General features: G+C 39.7%; 1 protein-coding gene across 2 annotated transcripts; it reads right to left on the bottom strand.

Moving 5' to 3' along the window:
• Window positions 1-5,232: 5,232 nt before the first annotated feature.
• cdx1b (caudal type homeobox 1 b) lies at window positions 5,233-9,538 on the bottom strand. 2 transcript variants are annotated; one of them, XM_042092475.1, is made up of 3 exons: window positions 9,018-9,538; window positions 6,369-6,517; window positions 5,233-5,859 (listed from the first exon to the last, which is right to left on the bottom strand). In XM_042092475.1, exons 1-3 carry the CDS (start codon window positions 9,430-9,432, stop codon window positions 5,668-5,670), a joined length of 756 nt encoding a protein of 251 aa, XP_041948409.1. In that variant the 5' UTR covers window positions 9,433-9,538; the 3' UTR covers window positions 5,233-5,667. The 2 variants fall into 2 exon arrangements, with proteins under 2 accessions (XP_041948409.1, XP_041948408.1); XM_042092474.1 differs by having other exon boundaries at window positions 6,369-6,526.
• Between the last annotated feature and the right edge of the window lie 6,781 nt (window positions 9,539-16,319).

The following is a 16,319-nucleotide window of genomic DNA, read 5'->3' on the forward strand; positions in this document are numbered from 1 at the left end:
CTCAGGCCAGTGAAGCTTAGCTACTGGGCCATGTAGGCAATCAAACATATAGGAACCAGTATTTGCTGTGTGTGCTTGAAGTAAACATGGTTGTAGGTATAACAGTTTGTATTCCTTTTTTAAAGAATTTGAATTATGTAAAATTCATGACAATTCATTTTTTTATACATTTGGCTTATCCAGAAAAAAGTAGCAAGATTTCCATTGGCTGAAACATTTCACTTCAGGTCTTGTTGATGAAACTCTGTGGGTGTCTGTAGTGGGAATAGAGGGGTGCACTATGTACATGTGTTGACTCCTACCACTTCAATGCTAAGCTGGATGACCTATCTTTATGACCTCCTGAGGGTTCTTCTGTTGGCCTGGAGACACTGGCTCTGATGAAAGGAGCAGAAGGGAAATCCTGTCTCAACGTCAACGTTTGCCTCTTTTGTTATCTGTGTTTTATAGGGGCCTATAGAAAAGTGGCCTGTGATGTCTTCTCCACTACAGTGTGTGGGTCTTCACCACCACCATATCTGTCTGTCCCCAATCTAACTCTTCCCAGTCTGCAGAACATTTTCTGTCCTCCAGCTGACAAGTCACATTATAGGGCCTATTCACGTACTGTTTTTGTCAGAGGTCCAGGACCTTTATCAAGAACTTGGTAAGGTGGAGACACCACACTTATAACACAATTGCACAACATTTTCATTTAGAAAATTTGAAATACGATCATTAAAAGAATTAACATTGACAAAGCTTATGCCAATAGTATTTCTCAAATCAGGTGTTGTGTCGTAAGTCGTAAAAGTGCCCTCAAGGAGTGGTGTCAGATAAACAAAGTTATGTATTGTGTTTTCATTCACTCAATGGCAATGACCTTACCGTAAAATCAAATTAAATTTTTATTGCCACTTGAGTTGCGTGGCACTGAGATGCCCCGCGTGTTAAACATTCACCTTCTTACCTACACAGGAGAAGGAGGGGTTTGTCTTGTGGTCCTGATATCTTTGTGGGATTGCCAAACATGAACTTGGTTTGGCGTGTGTATTCTGCAGTGTCATGTTGAAATGCATTCTAAATTATCACCATGCCAAAGGTTAACGACAGAGGCCAAAGGTAATGACCAAAAATAAACACCTGGAAAGCAACACCTGTGCGTGCAAGGTTAAGCCTCTCCCTTCAACCCCCAGAACACCTCTGCCTAACTATAAGGAGGGATTCATCGGCAAATCCACCAAATGCATAGACATATTTTGAAGCGCTCCAACACTTCATAAGTAAGTAAGTAAGTATATATACTCTTTTGATTCCGAGAGGGAAATTTGGTCTCTGCATTTATCCCAATCCGTGAATTAATAAAACACACTCAGCACACAGTGAACACACAGTGATGTTAAGCACACACTAATCCCGGTGCAGTGAGCTGCCTGCAACAACAGCAGCGCTCGGGGAGCAATGAGGGGTTAGGTGCCTTGCTCAAGGGCACTTCAGCCGTGCCGACTAGTCAGGGTTCGAACCGGCAACCCTCTGGAGCGCTAACCAGTAGGCCACATCTGCCCCTATCATGTCTTTCATTTTTACAATCTACTTTGATACTTTACAATCTACCTTTGCACTGGAAATGTGACACATATGGCAATGTATTTATGCATGGATCTAAAGTGTCAAGACACACTCAGGATCCAAAATGCAGGGTTCAGTCAATCATTTCAAAATTATTTGTTTGTAGTACAACATTGTCAGAAAGGGTGCTGTGAACTGTGTCTCTATTTGCACAGATAGGAGTGGGATTTTCTGTGTTAGCAATTTTGATTGATTACCTGCCAAGTTGAGCTGATATAGCCAAATAGACCCCTGATATCGACGGTACTTTCCTGTCATGCTCCCTAAGCATCTGACAGACAGCAATCACTGATAAGATGATATAATGACACTGACAATGATTTGAAAGGCTTCATGTTAACTATATTTTTATTACATATTTATTCATTTAATCCAATTGCTTGTGGGTTGCTACAGTATCTACGGTACTCTTGGTAACTGATTTATCTTTTTTCTTTTGATTAAAAACCAGAATAATCCTGATCTGAAAATGTAATGCTGTGTAAGTTTTTTGCTTTTGTTTGAGCCGTTGATTAGCTCTAAATCCTTCATATTATTCATTCTTTCAACTTGAACAGTTCATTTCAAAGCTCTGTATAATACATAAGACACCAGACCATGCTGGCATTTGTGACAATACATGCGGAATACCAGTAGTGTCAATTAGTCAGTTTACATGCCATGGGTACTTAACCATATCTGACATTTATAGACAGCTACTGCATTGACACCATTTCAATCGCTATTGCTTTACAGCTCCAGTGTTTATTCAGAATAAATCTCACCAATACAGAGGATATTAGGGGGCAGTAAGTATATTGTAAATGAGTCTTTATGGTAAAACTGCCCCATAAACATGTGGCTGTATAATGGATACTAGAGCAGGAGAGGTCACTGGCTTTTATGGAAGGAGGCAAAAGTTTTGTGGTTTCTTTTTATTTGCTGTAATTAATTGTCTGTTTACACAGAAGATAAATGCATAATTTGTTAGCACTTCAAGTGAATTTGAATGTCTGTACGTACGCAATAAATCAATGTTAATTATAGTTTTGTGTCATTTAGTCTTGCATGTGTTTTTGTACCATCTTATGCATTATGACAAATGTGTTTTTTAGGAATGTGAATATACTATTTTAATATAATGTCTGATCAATATAAAAAAATAGTTATTCTTACAATATTCATTGCCACACATGTACCATACATTAAATCTGTGATTAGCCATTAATCAATCAGTTTCTTTAAGATCCACAAGAATCTAAAATGTCAAAAGCATGCCCTCCCCATAGTTTTTCACTAGTGGGTTTCCTGGTAGCGTTTTGCTGTCTCCCGGCAAAAAAACGTTTTGCTGTCTCCCAGCAAACATATTCCTGTTACTGTGGTGCAGATGTTTTTACTGCAATACCTCCTTCAATAAAATTTACGACTCCTGGAGTACCCAGAGCACATGTCCGCTTGTTTATTCAGCGCTTCTAGACAACAGAGAAAGAAGAGGAAACCTAGTGATACTTTGGTAAAATATGTCCCCAGTTTCACATAAATTCCTGCGATTTTTGGGCATTTTATTTCAGCATCATGATGTGCTAGGCCATTGATTTAGGCTTTTTTAATTATCTGGTGTTATTTGAGCCATAAAGTAGCATATCCATCATATGGTAATTTATGAGTAATATACTGTATGTTATGTGGGTTGTTACTGCACTGGATAGTACTCTAACGGCTTAGATTATACTTCACCAAGTGCAATAGCTATTACTAGATCATATAGTCATAAAATAAAAGCAAAGACTATATTCTGAGATACTTTTCAGGAAAAAGGATAATTGCATCTGTAAACCTATGAACATTTACTTTGAGGGATTTGCCAGTGTATATTACTGTGCTAATTTCTGGTTGTCAGATTAATCCAGAGGAGAACCTGCTCTTTTATATTTCTTTCTGACTATTCAAAACCACTTATAATCATGTCTACCTCATTCTAATTTAATGTCAAATTCAAAACATATTCATGCCATTTAGACTTTTGAGGTTCCATGTAATTTATGGTATGTTATGACTTGTAATTGACAACCACGTTATTGATGGTCAGAGGAGTATTATGTCACACAGATAAAAAAAAAAACTTTGTTATTTAGAATAAATCAGAATCAGTAACAGATTTTTTTTGGCCAAGCATGTGGACACATTTGAACTGGAGCATGGAATTAACTGGCTACAGATGAATAAGATGAGTAATGACCATGAGTGGGTTATAAAGAATCATATATTATACATGGTCCTGTTTCACCTTGTAGGGCATGGTCACGCATCGCACTGGTGAACAGTCAGTGACTGTAAGGAGTTGGCAACACGTCAGTGTGGGCAAGGGTTTCATCAGGTTGTTGTCCTGAATGGGTGCACGTACTCAACTTGAGGATCGCACTTTATGGAGTGACTTCCTGGTTTAATTATGAAAGCCTCTGGATGGCATTGGTATCGCCATGATACCACTGGTGTTTGCCTCTGGGTTTATGTACAAAGGTTAAAGGCATCATCATTCGAGTCTCTGGCAACAAAACAGTTGTGGGCAAAACAGGAAGAGAGGCGTTGATTAGATGTGGAGCTTCTTTATATATGATCATAGTTTTATTGTGTTATGTAATGTAACTCAATGAAAAATCTGAAGCCACACACTTAGCCAGTAAATACACACTCAGTTAATACACACCGTCAGTACCAAACAATGGCCTTGTCCTTTTGTTGGCCATTGTTGATCACTTGCTTTCAACTAACAACTTTACAACTACCTAACATCCCTTCTCATGCTGATGCTGACCACATGACCACATGATCAGGTGTGTCTCTTGACGTGGGGCTGCTCTTGCGTGCACTCAGTGGACGCATGGCGTAGCGTGGCGTGGCGTGGCTGTGTCCAGTTCCTCTGCCTGCCTGTCTGTGTCTCCGTGGGAGAGATGAGGCCTGGCAGATGGATCCTCCCGCTCTGTTTGCTTTCTCCGCTCCCTCCTCCTCGTCCTGCCCTTTGGCCGCCGCTCCCTGACTCTGTTAACAAGATTGGCAAATATGTCCGTGTGCGCATACGCGGCGGCAGAGATACCGCTCGTTCTCCCAATACCAGGTCTCTTCCGAGCAGTGCTCTGATAAGGTTGGCATGGGGCGGGTGTGGATGTGTAGGCCAGAGAAATTACTTCTCTGTTTTTCAGCACGCCATTGTTCCTTATCCTACAATTCCGTTATGGTGCGCAAACAACCTCTCCACAGCGCATCACTGCTGAGACTCGCCCAGTGACTATGACATACACGCTTGTGCTGTCCTATGCAATGGCAATAACTTACACTATCATCTTATTGACATAGAACCTTGCACTCTGATTTTGGTGCCATATAAAAGTGGGAAATCCTTTCACCACTAATCACAGGCAGTCCTTTCAAACTACATTAATGGCTTGCTAAATACACACACTGTTTTTTGATGAGTTTCAACAGTCTTGCTCCAAGTTCATATCAACACTTGAGGTCTTGTCTTTTTTTTTTTTTAATCAACAGCATTGAATGTGGCCCTGGATAAAGTGTATAATATAATATGACAGGTTGCATACTGGTATGCAGCTGGTATGCAGTTTGGTGAAATTAATGTGATAAGAAAAGTTGACAATAAAGCTTTTAATACAAATTCCATTGCAAATATACACATATTTATCTTCACACTTCAAATTAAAACCATTTACAAATATTTCAAGCCTACTCTATCAGACTTTGTAGTGTTAGCAGGGCAAGTGGTATCCACATTAAAAACAAACACAGCCATAACATTACAGAACAACACAGGTTAATATTTATATATATTCATATCTTTTTAATCTCTTCATTCACTCTTCATTCAATTTTTTTAAGTTTCCTTTTTACAAAAGCGCAGAAAGCAGCAACTCTTCAAATATCTTTTGACACAAGCAGTCCTCATGGGTGTTGATTTGAAGTACCCTGTTCCAGCTTTTGGCCTCGGTTAGAGTCTCTGTTGTTGGGTGGCTCTGGTCAAAAGACTAACAGTCGGCCATTTTTTATCATCTCCTTCTTTTCAGCGTCTCAGTATTCCTGTTTGATTGGCATGGGTGGTGACACTAGGCCTCCACTACTGCTGGTCACCATGGCGACGTTCCCCGGCATGGTGGAGCCGGGTGGAGTGGGCGTTGTGGTGGAGGCCGGCTGAGATTGCTGCATCTTCTTCTTATTCACCTTCCTCTCTTTAGCTCGCCGATTCTGGAACCATATTTTTACCTATGTGGAAAAATGATGACACACAGTTTATAGCAGGCCATGCATGACACAACCATATTAAGTACAGTTTGCATATTTGCATGATTATCTGTGTAGTGGGGGTCTAGCAGTTAGGGAGCTGCCCTCCCAATATTAACACCAGCATGTTCAGAGTTGCACCTTTGCGCTAGGCACTCAACCCCAAGTTGCAAGGGGACTGTTCACTGCAAGTTTCTCTGAACAAGAGCATCAGCTAAATGACAGATAGTGTCATAAATAATGTAATAATATTTGTGTGGAAAACATTGGACCTTCATTTATAAGTTATATAGTTATTTCAATCAGTATGTGTGATTGAAGTATGTTTGTAGGTGTTTATTAGAGAAAGACAAGGAGAGAGAGAGAGAGAGAGTGAGAGAGAGAGAGAGAGTGAGAGAGAGAGAGAGAGAGATAATAGAGACTCTTTTTTGACAGAGAGACAGAGAGACTGAGAGAGGGACGGAAGTACACATTAGAGGAGACTTACTGACCTGTCGTTCGGAGAGGCTGAGTGAGGTGGCCAGCTCTGCCTTCCTCCTGATGGTGATGTAGCGGCTGTAGTGGAACTCCTTCTCCAGCTCCAGCCGCTGGTGATCTGTATACACCACCCGATACTTGTCTTTTGTCCTCGTCTTACCCCCTGTACCATCAACATCAGAACCAAACATGCCATTGTTAATTAAAGGTATTAGTATTTTACTATATGCAGGCCTTAACTTGTCAAGCCCATCCTCAGGTATATTTTAACTAATGTGTCCAGCTACTATAGTTGTTTGCAATTCAAATGCACTATAGATCTGACTTCAAATTTGCATATAACTGAGATGGCAGCTTCCCTCTTTTTCATAAAGTCCAGGGATGAGCACTAAACTCTTTCTGCTCCATGTCTTACACCACCTCTCTTAAAAAGGTACACACACAGAGCTTTTTTCATCCAAAATGACGAGCCCTTGTGACATGGCACTCTATGTCAAAAGTCACTTATTCTGTCTTTAGTGCATCGGGAACATACGTGTCAACAGCGGCCAAGTTAACGATTAAAACATATCTGAGTAGGACAGGGGAGGCACGCCTTGCAAGGGCGCCAACCATGCTGAGAGGATATCCAGGCCATTAGGCTTTCAGACAGCACCGGCAGCGTTCCGTTCACTAATTAACCCTTTTAATCTACCCCGTTTATGATTCATTTATCCAGGTGTCAGTTTTGAGGGTCGCTTTTTACAAAATGATATGTTTGTTCAAGCTGGCCACCCCTTAATGTCCTGTAAGTACAGCATGAGTATGTTCTGATGTGAATCCCACGGGGAGAAGGACATGGGGTGGCCCTGGTCAAGTCTGGGTCTTTGGATGATTACACAGTCAGCATTGTGTTTGATAGTTGGGCGTAATCAGGGAAATCTCCAGTTTATGGTTATGGGTTGTGTGATGCCATATGTCTGTATCCTGTGGCATTGAACTTAGAGCAGTAGATATGCTTAAATTAATATCCATTGACACACACACACACACACAAACACACACACACACACACACACACACACACACACACACACACACACACACACACACACACACACACACACACACACCTACACCGCACACACTCTATCTCTCTCTTTCACACGGACATAGGCACACAAGCACATACACAGAACCATAACCACCCCCCACCATTAATCATGGGAGTGAAGGGATATCTTTAATTAAAAACAAACATATTGTCTTGAAGATGCACCCAGATTTCTGTCCAAGACATCACCACGGTTGAAGATAAATGGTAGTACTGTTGGAGCTAATGAGATGTTCATGAGAACAAATGTAGGTAGGCTGATACGAGCTCTTGTCTTATAGGTTAATCTATAACACAGGCCATAAAATCACCTGTCTGGGACAAGATAACAAAGTGGAAAGGCAGATTTGGGTTAAAATGTTTTTTCTGAGTTTCCCTCTACTCTTGAAGTGATTTGATTGGTCCACCATATTTTGTAATTCATTTCCTATCACTAAATGTCCATGTTATGCATAATATTCAATCAGCACTCTAATGATTAGCAAGTTAATTAACAACTAATAATGATACATTTGTATAATAGTTATTGCCTTTAAAAATGATATGAATGCCCCTGAATTAGCAATATGCAAGAACTAAAATGCTTTATTAATCAGCCACAGTCATCCTAACCGGCCTTGCTTGACAAAGGAGGTATTGACATCAGAAAAATGCACGCAAAACAATTGTATTGCACGTCCCTGGTTCCCTGCGCTGATGCCGAAGTATAAAATCCTATACCACCTTATTGGCGGAATACACAAAATACACAAGAACAAATCTCTGATTTACATGACAACGCTTTTCAAGTCATGTCTGTCCCACTCACTCTAAGGCCTAAACGATAAAACGCCTTCAAACATCTTCCCTTTAACCTGAAAATAGGTTACTTCGTAGCTGAGAGAATAAGTTGGGTGGCTAAACGGTGCTAACAAGCATCAACCTATGACATATATTTTTTACGTGATATAGGCATATATTTTAAGCGTCAGTTTAAGTTTTTAATCCGTAGTGAGCATCACTGAGTGATGATGTTCCGTTAGGCCATTCCGGGGTGTTAATGGATTGCACACAGGCTATTGCAATAATATTCCCAGACAAATACATAAAGCTACCATAAATGATAACCAAGAAGTTTCTCCAGCGTCTCTGCTGTAAATTCAGCACCCAATGTAAACGTTGTATCACAGCTATAAACCTGAATAGAAAGTTTGGCCACCTGGAATTGTTAATCGGGCTGAAGTTACAGTGGATCAAATCAGGCATCACTTAGGTTATACTATTGGTCTTAAATGTATAGCCAATAGCCTACGTTTTAGGTAGTTACATCAACCAGTCTTCACTGCACTCTTGAAAAAGAAACGTTGGAAAATTAAACATAATGTCTATGTGCACAACGCCAAACCTGGTCGGTCACCTGACAGGTGCATGCATGCGCTTTCGTACAAGAGCATATAGGACTACTTGATCTTGAGAAATTTTAGACCAGGTGTTCTATTTCAATTGACAGAATGGGACGTTGCAGTTTGTTTTATGTCAAGAGTAGCCTACAGGTGCAATAGCTGACACGAGAAGTCTGTAACAAAGTTACCTGGGTTGGACGGCGGTGCGCTTCGCCTCATCCAGTCGTAAGGATTTCTGCGTTGCGAATTCGGCGAGAGCTGGCCAACACTTGCGTTGATGGAAGGTGGCAGAAGGCCAGGTGGCTGAACGGGGGAAAAGTCGGGGGGAGTGAAACTTATTTGTCCCGGGTTGGAAGTAGACGGAGTCGTCCCTGCGCCATACGGTGGCCACTCTTCCCGCGGCGGTGCGTACGCCGGGTTCCAAGTTCCAGCCTGACTGTGATGAAGGTCATTGTTAATTCCCGGGACGTGATGGTATCCTGTAAAGTCCGTGTACTGTGGAGGTGCTGGTACGAAGTTCTGATGGTTCAAATTTAGACTGGGATGTCTGACAGTATTAGAGTACATACTGGGGTCCTTGTCCAAAAGATAGCTCACGTACATCTTTCAGTATTGCGGCTCCGGCTCATGCTGCATCTACACCGTTATATTCCTGTCACTATACCCTCAGGGCTGTCTTTAACGAGGAGTAGCCCAGCCTTTACCTGAGCCGTCCGTCTGAATTCTGAAGGCTGTAGTTCGCCAAGCTCGCTGCCAGTTAATTGGTGCGTCTCTGACGTCAGCTTTACAGCTCTCACCTCCCTCCCTCGACTTCTGTCCATCAAGAAAGAATTTGCATTGGAGACAGTTCTGCATTTCAAAGGCGAACAAGCGCCAAAGTTGTCTCGGGCTCTGTCAGACAGTCTCAGGATGGAAGAAGGGTATATTCATTTTCTGAACTGTGAATTCATGAAACAAACTGTCACTGAAAAGAGATTTTCAATTTTGTCAATTTTCTCATCAGGAATTTTGATTAAAATAAACACACACACCTGGAGCTGTCGTTAGTTTGAGGATACTCATTTTAAACAACTTGCTAGTTATTTAATTAATATTTTGTTATAGGCTAGTTAATGCATACTTTATTAAGAAGTTAGTTTTAGTGACATTTAGTTTAGTTATCCAAAATTGTTGATTAACGCTGAATTAGCCTACACGACATTGGCTAAAACACAAGTCTCAATTGAATGAGGTATCCTGCACGTAGGCCTATTACAAAACTCTCGGTTGCAATTTTTCAGGCGACAACGCGGCTCCAAAGTTGCTTTGAGGGTGCTCTGAAAAAGGCATTTCAAAAAGATCTGGCAGACGATATCCCAAACCCACCCGGTGACCACCTTCTCACACCTTGTAAGACAGCGCTGAATCGGACTTCATTTGAGCTAATGGATGAATGGAATTTTATAGCCCCCAACAATGCAGTGAAAGGATTGCATGTAGTTCCGAAAAGTCGTTTTTAAAATCAGTTATTATGAAGAAATTAGAATGACCAGTTGTGCAAAATAAACAAATAAAAACATTACTAGAACACGATAAGCTAACATAGAATAAAATATTTATTTATTCTATTTTATTGTTTTAAAATACAGGACTGTGTAACAGTTCAATAAATTCGAATGCATTGTGTTTTTGTTCATCAAATCATTTTACAGTCTGTCAAATGATGGATCATATTTTTGGCTGGGATCAGTGTCCAATTTGCTTGATTTTCAACGTTTCTATGTTTAATCAATTTTGATAAATTAGGTTATCCACTATCTCATATTCATTCCATTCACGAAATAAAAGGACACATTTGATGTAGGCTACCTATGGCTATTCTATGGGATTCATCCATAAGGTATTCACCACAGCTAGGCTATTTTGTCCTTTAGAGCCTAAACCTGTTTCGAGACATTTAAGTTGACAGCAATGACTTGGAATGTGTTACATTACATTTTGTACAATTAAATAAATGCGTTTATAATTTTGATGTATTGGAGGCTATTTTCTGTTCATGTTCATTGTAATAGGCTTGATCACCTGTGCCACAATCTGACAAAAATTTTAGGCTAGGGTACTTAATTTAGGATCAAACATAGCCTACAAGAATCGATCACAGAAACATGGATTAACTTTACTGGAAGCGACTCCGTTTTGGGATTCACTAAAAAAATAAACCACTTTGATAAGTTAGACTTTCGAGTCTTTGTAGCACGCTAGAGACGCCGTAACGCACCTACAAGCTGTAATTACCTCACCATATAATTAAAGGTCAATTGCACTCACTAATGTTCAAATTTATCATTGAAACCCAACTTAACCAAGAAGTTGTCGTAAAGCTCATACACCAAGCAAGGCTATAGAAGAAATCATGAACAACTTTATTCGTGAATATCTCAACAAATTGTAGAAATTATTTCAGACAAGGAAATAGACTGGTGTTGATACTTATTGATACTTACATGTTATGCAATGTTTTCTTCAAACAGAGGCATTATATATTGGACACCAATCTTGTGAAACACACTGATGATATTTTTTAGATTATGAAAATAACAAATGATCAATTCCAGCTGCATGAGGAACATGCCTCAACCTGTGCTGAATCATATGATCTCAACACCAGTCCTGCACAGACTATTCCAAGATAGCAGAAATGTGTGAGAGAATTTTCTACATGAGAAATAAGAGGGGGAGTTCAAAGTAGCTGAAGGAGACATGGAAGTGTCAAGTCACACTTCACAGCCATGTGCGACTTCCTAGTCAATGCAGGGTGCCACGGAGACACTGGGATGACCTGTGTTGTAGGGGCAGTGGTGATGTCAGTTATTCTCCTCTGTAGAGGAAGTAAGAAGTGCTTTGCATCAGATGAGATATGGGAGCTCTATGTTGACAGATCAATAGCAATATCACTATTAGATTATGCAATGTGCAGCCTGTATGTTTGTCAGAATAATATTGGTAAAACATTTTTAGGAGGAAGGCTATTATGATCTTTTATTGAAGATTTTGAGCAAAGAGAAAATACTCTAGTGCACAGTGACCAAAAGCTAAGAAACAACAACAACAACAACAACTATAATAATAATAATAATAATAATAATAATAATAATAATAATTGTATTACTGATTAATAACGATTGACAGGAGTAATTGAATAGGTCTTTAATTTTATGGCATTTAAACTTGTGCTGCGGGGGGTCATGACCATTTTGTCAGGTTAGGATTTGCCTCACCGCATCCTTTATTTCCATGCTTTGCGAACATGTCATTAGATTTCTGTTCAACAGATGAACTGAACTTGGACATCTACTCGAGGAGAATGAACTAAGTCCAGAATAGGGGAGTACCAAAGTTAAGGTGCGCAAGACTTGCTTAAATAGCATAAATGCAAGCGGATTGTTATTTTTAAGAGACGCCATTTGACCTATTATCAACAATCTATATAAGACACTTTATTAGGCCATATATATATATATATACAAGATAATAATGGCCTTTATATAGGCCATTATTATCTTGGATTTTAAATATTCTGTGCTCCACGCACAACTTGCCCAAAATTGTCATATCCATGACACCCCACCTCGCCACGCATTAGCGCTGAGCGTTCTTGACGAGTTGCAAGTTATGTATGCTATATTGTCGTGAAATGCCACATTAGGACTATTGCTCTTCTCCTGTAACATCTCCATAATGCTGTGCCGACCGTTTGCAAACTCAGAGAATCGAACGATGTGGTCGAATTCTTCTTGAGTCTAGTTTCAAGTGCGCCAAAGCCTGATTCGTGTTCTTACTCTAATGTTACATTGTCTGACTTACATAGACAATCAAAATTCGTGTAGGCTTTTATTACCTTCTTCATAACAGTTTAGGCTAGTTTATCCCATGATTCCCAGCCTCGATCTTGAATATTTTTGGCGAGCCTGGTCGACCAAAACGATTTTAATGACATGCTATTAGACCTACGTAGGCCTATACATAATAATAATAATTATTTTTCAGTGTTCAATCAGATAAAATCGTTGCAACAGCACCAGCACGGATCACCAATTTTATTACAGTCTTTTAATAAATCCAAATTATCTAATAGACTCTGGGTCTAATCATATAACCCACAACTCGCTTTGGCACAATAAAATCGCCGTGAATTCTAGAATACTAGAGGGTAAAATTAGGTGTCACTTTACAATGCAGTCTACAATTAAACAAAATACTAAATGGTCGATTGTATTATAGCCTACGTATGCTACACGTGTAATGTCAGCGCCCAAATATGTGTAGGCTAGTCTAATATTTGTAGGTGCTAGGCCTATGTGTAATTGCACAGCGCGAAATAACATAACTATGTAGGCCTATTTAGGACGTTAGGCCCATGCTGAAAACTGCTGACCCAGAGCTTTAATCGGATAAGGCACCATAAGCCACATATCGTTTGCGTAAGCCTAGGCCTACATGTCCTGTCTAGTTCCCCCTGATGGTTTACAACATAGATGCCGTAGGCCTAAACCACGTTTTTATCAGTAATAATGGAATATCCCGTTGATGCAGGTCATTTTGCATTCAGGGTAGGCCAGTCGTGGCCTGACTCGCTTTCGCCATCATGTGGCAGAAATGTTAATCTGCCTGTAGGTGACACGTAGGCCCTATAGGCTCGTTTGCTCTGTCATGGATAAGATAGACTAAACTCTACCATGAGTAAAATATTATGGATCTATTTTCCAAAACAGTGAGAAACAGACAGACCACAATAAAGTACCCTATTCACTTAGAGACATAGGTTAGTTGAAAAAACACCTGTTGACAGTACTTGGCATTTGCACGCACTGCATGTTATCATCAATGTAAATAGGTTTCTAGGCCAAGTATATTTGCGTATACAAGGAATTTCGTCTCTGCATTTATCCCATCTGTGAATTAGTGAACACTGGTGGGGGATTGAACCGGCAACCCTTCGGTTCCAAGTCGAAGTCCTAACCAGTAGCCACAACTGCCCTAAATTGGCCACGACGGCCCTCATAGCATCAATATGGTATGCTAATATGCTGTTAATTACGGTAAATTATAGAGACAGACCATACCCAGGGATGGGCAGTAGGCTTGTTATGGCCTACATCGTTTTAATTTTTTATTTATTTTATTTATTCGTTTATTTGTCAGGGACAATGCAGCGCACATTATTACATACATAGCTATCACAGTCAATGCCATAACAATGTCTGTAGATGTGTTACATAAAAGGTTTCTAGCCAGTTGGCTATATTACAAATACAAATATGTAAAAACAATGAATGTAGCCTCTGACTGGTGCGGACTTAGTAGCCTAATTTTAGTAGCTTAATAAACTTTTGTCTTAGTTGTGATCAGAATATTGAGATTCAGGATAATAATCCGGTGTAAGATGAGTAACGTGTTGGTTGCTCACACAGACAATACACTCTACCAACCTCAAGTTTCTTGAGAACTTTAATCATCAGTTCCTTGAGAACTTTAATCATCCAATCGGAACGGAACTGTTTATGTGGTTGCCCTGCAACATTGCTCAAAAAATTCCCCCATGTATCACTTAGTAACACGATGAAAATAATCATATTTATAGTATTTTCAAAATACAATTTTTTTTTCAAAAAGTATTTTATTTTGATACGTAGTGTGGCTGGCTACTGTATTGTGTAGGTTATTTTGATACACTTAAATTAGGGTATTTGATATTTTTATTTAAAAAAACATTTTGATGTATTTTTGCCCACCCCTGACCATCCCAATTTTGCTCTAACTTCAGTGCTGATAAGGGGTCTATCTGCTATTGCTTGCAGCGTTCACACAGAGAGTGCTACAATCTAGCCCCATCTAGAGGTCCAAAGAAAGTTGCAATGTTCCATTGTTAGAGGTGTGGTGTATTTTTGGTTAGACTTTTTTTTCTGTGCAGCAGTGTACATTCAAAAATATATTCCAATATTATTGTGTAGCAATCTGGTGATGTCAAAGAAGATCTGCCTCAGACAAAAAAAATACTCCATTATCAGATGTTTTTTTGGTCTCATCACCGTAAACTCAGAATCACACATCATACATACCATACACATACAGACATACAGCGGGCAGGCAGGAAAACACACACACACACACACACACACACACACACACACACACTCTCTCTCTCCTCTCTCTCTCTCTCTCTCACACACACACATACACACACACACACACACACACACACAGACACACACACACACTCTCTCTCTCTCTCTCTCTCTCTCTCTCTCTCTCTCTCACACACACACACACACACACACACACACGCACACACACACGCACACACACACACGCACACACACACACACACACACAAACACACACACACATAAACACACACACACACACACACAGCTGAAAGAGGCCAATGTTTGTATGCTCCAAAACTGCCTGTAGTAGGCCTACTACTGCACTTCCGCAGGGCCATATGGTCTGTGGAATCCCACACAGTGGCAGATATGTTGACTAGGCAGCTAATGAAAGGCATTTAGTATGACCCTGCAGAAAAGCTTATGCTTGTCTAGTGTTTGTGGAATGGGTTTCCTATTTACATGTAAACCATAAGAATATTTGTATTTGACATATTTCATACACACAATCTCTATTTTTATTTCAGCCAAGTCAGGTCAGACAAGTGAGAACTGCCACTGTATTTGGGAAATTTTACCTTTGTTCTAAGAATTACATTATCCTGGATTGTCTATATGTAGCCAACTGAGACAGACAGACAGACAGACTGACTGAGATGCATATACCAGCATCATTTATTACTGGAAAACAATTCTGTGAATTCAAAAAATCCTTGGTCAGAATTTATGGTTCAAGGATAGAATCAGCCTAAATATGACTTACGTAAGACCAAACTGTTCTCAGATGCTTTCTGCTAACTGCACTGAGCTACAAATTCTGAATCTGCCTTGAAAATGATTCTACCTTGTGTCTTTTATTTTGTCTTTTTACGTAATTATTCTTTATTTTTAAATGATTTTACCGTGCGTTTTATGTTTTTATTATGATATTTACCTTTTAGTAAACTATTCTTTGACTATTGCCCTTTTATGCTTTTATTTGTTATTACTGTTTGCTTTTGTTTATGTAAAGCACATTGAATGACCTCTGTGTATGAAATGCGCTATATAAATAAACTTGACTTGACTTGACCTACTCCATTTTGATGAGCATACTGTTTCACCCTGAAGATGAGCACAATGTTTTTCTTGTAAACCTGCAGGCACATTACCTCAGCTTGCAGCTTGCTTTGAACTGTTGATTTAGCGTGGCCATTTTGGAGGCACATTCAGTTTGAGCATAATGAAGAATACAGCAAATGTTCATAGGATTGATAGGTCCTTGAGGACTTGTTTAAATCAATAGAGACTCTCTGTCACAAGCGCAGATATTTTGTCGGTATTTCCTCTGTAAAGCACATACTG

The sequence above is a fragment of the Alosa sapidissima genome, chromosome 5 (assembly GCF_018492685.1).
Source record: "Alosa sapidissima isolate fAloSap1 chromosome 5, fAloSap1.pri, whole genome shotgun sequence".
In the NCBI taxonomy this organism is placed as follows: Eukaryota; Metazoa; Chordata; class Actinopteri; order Clupeiformes; family Clupeidae; genus Alosa; species Alosa sapidissima.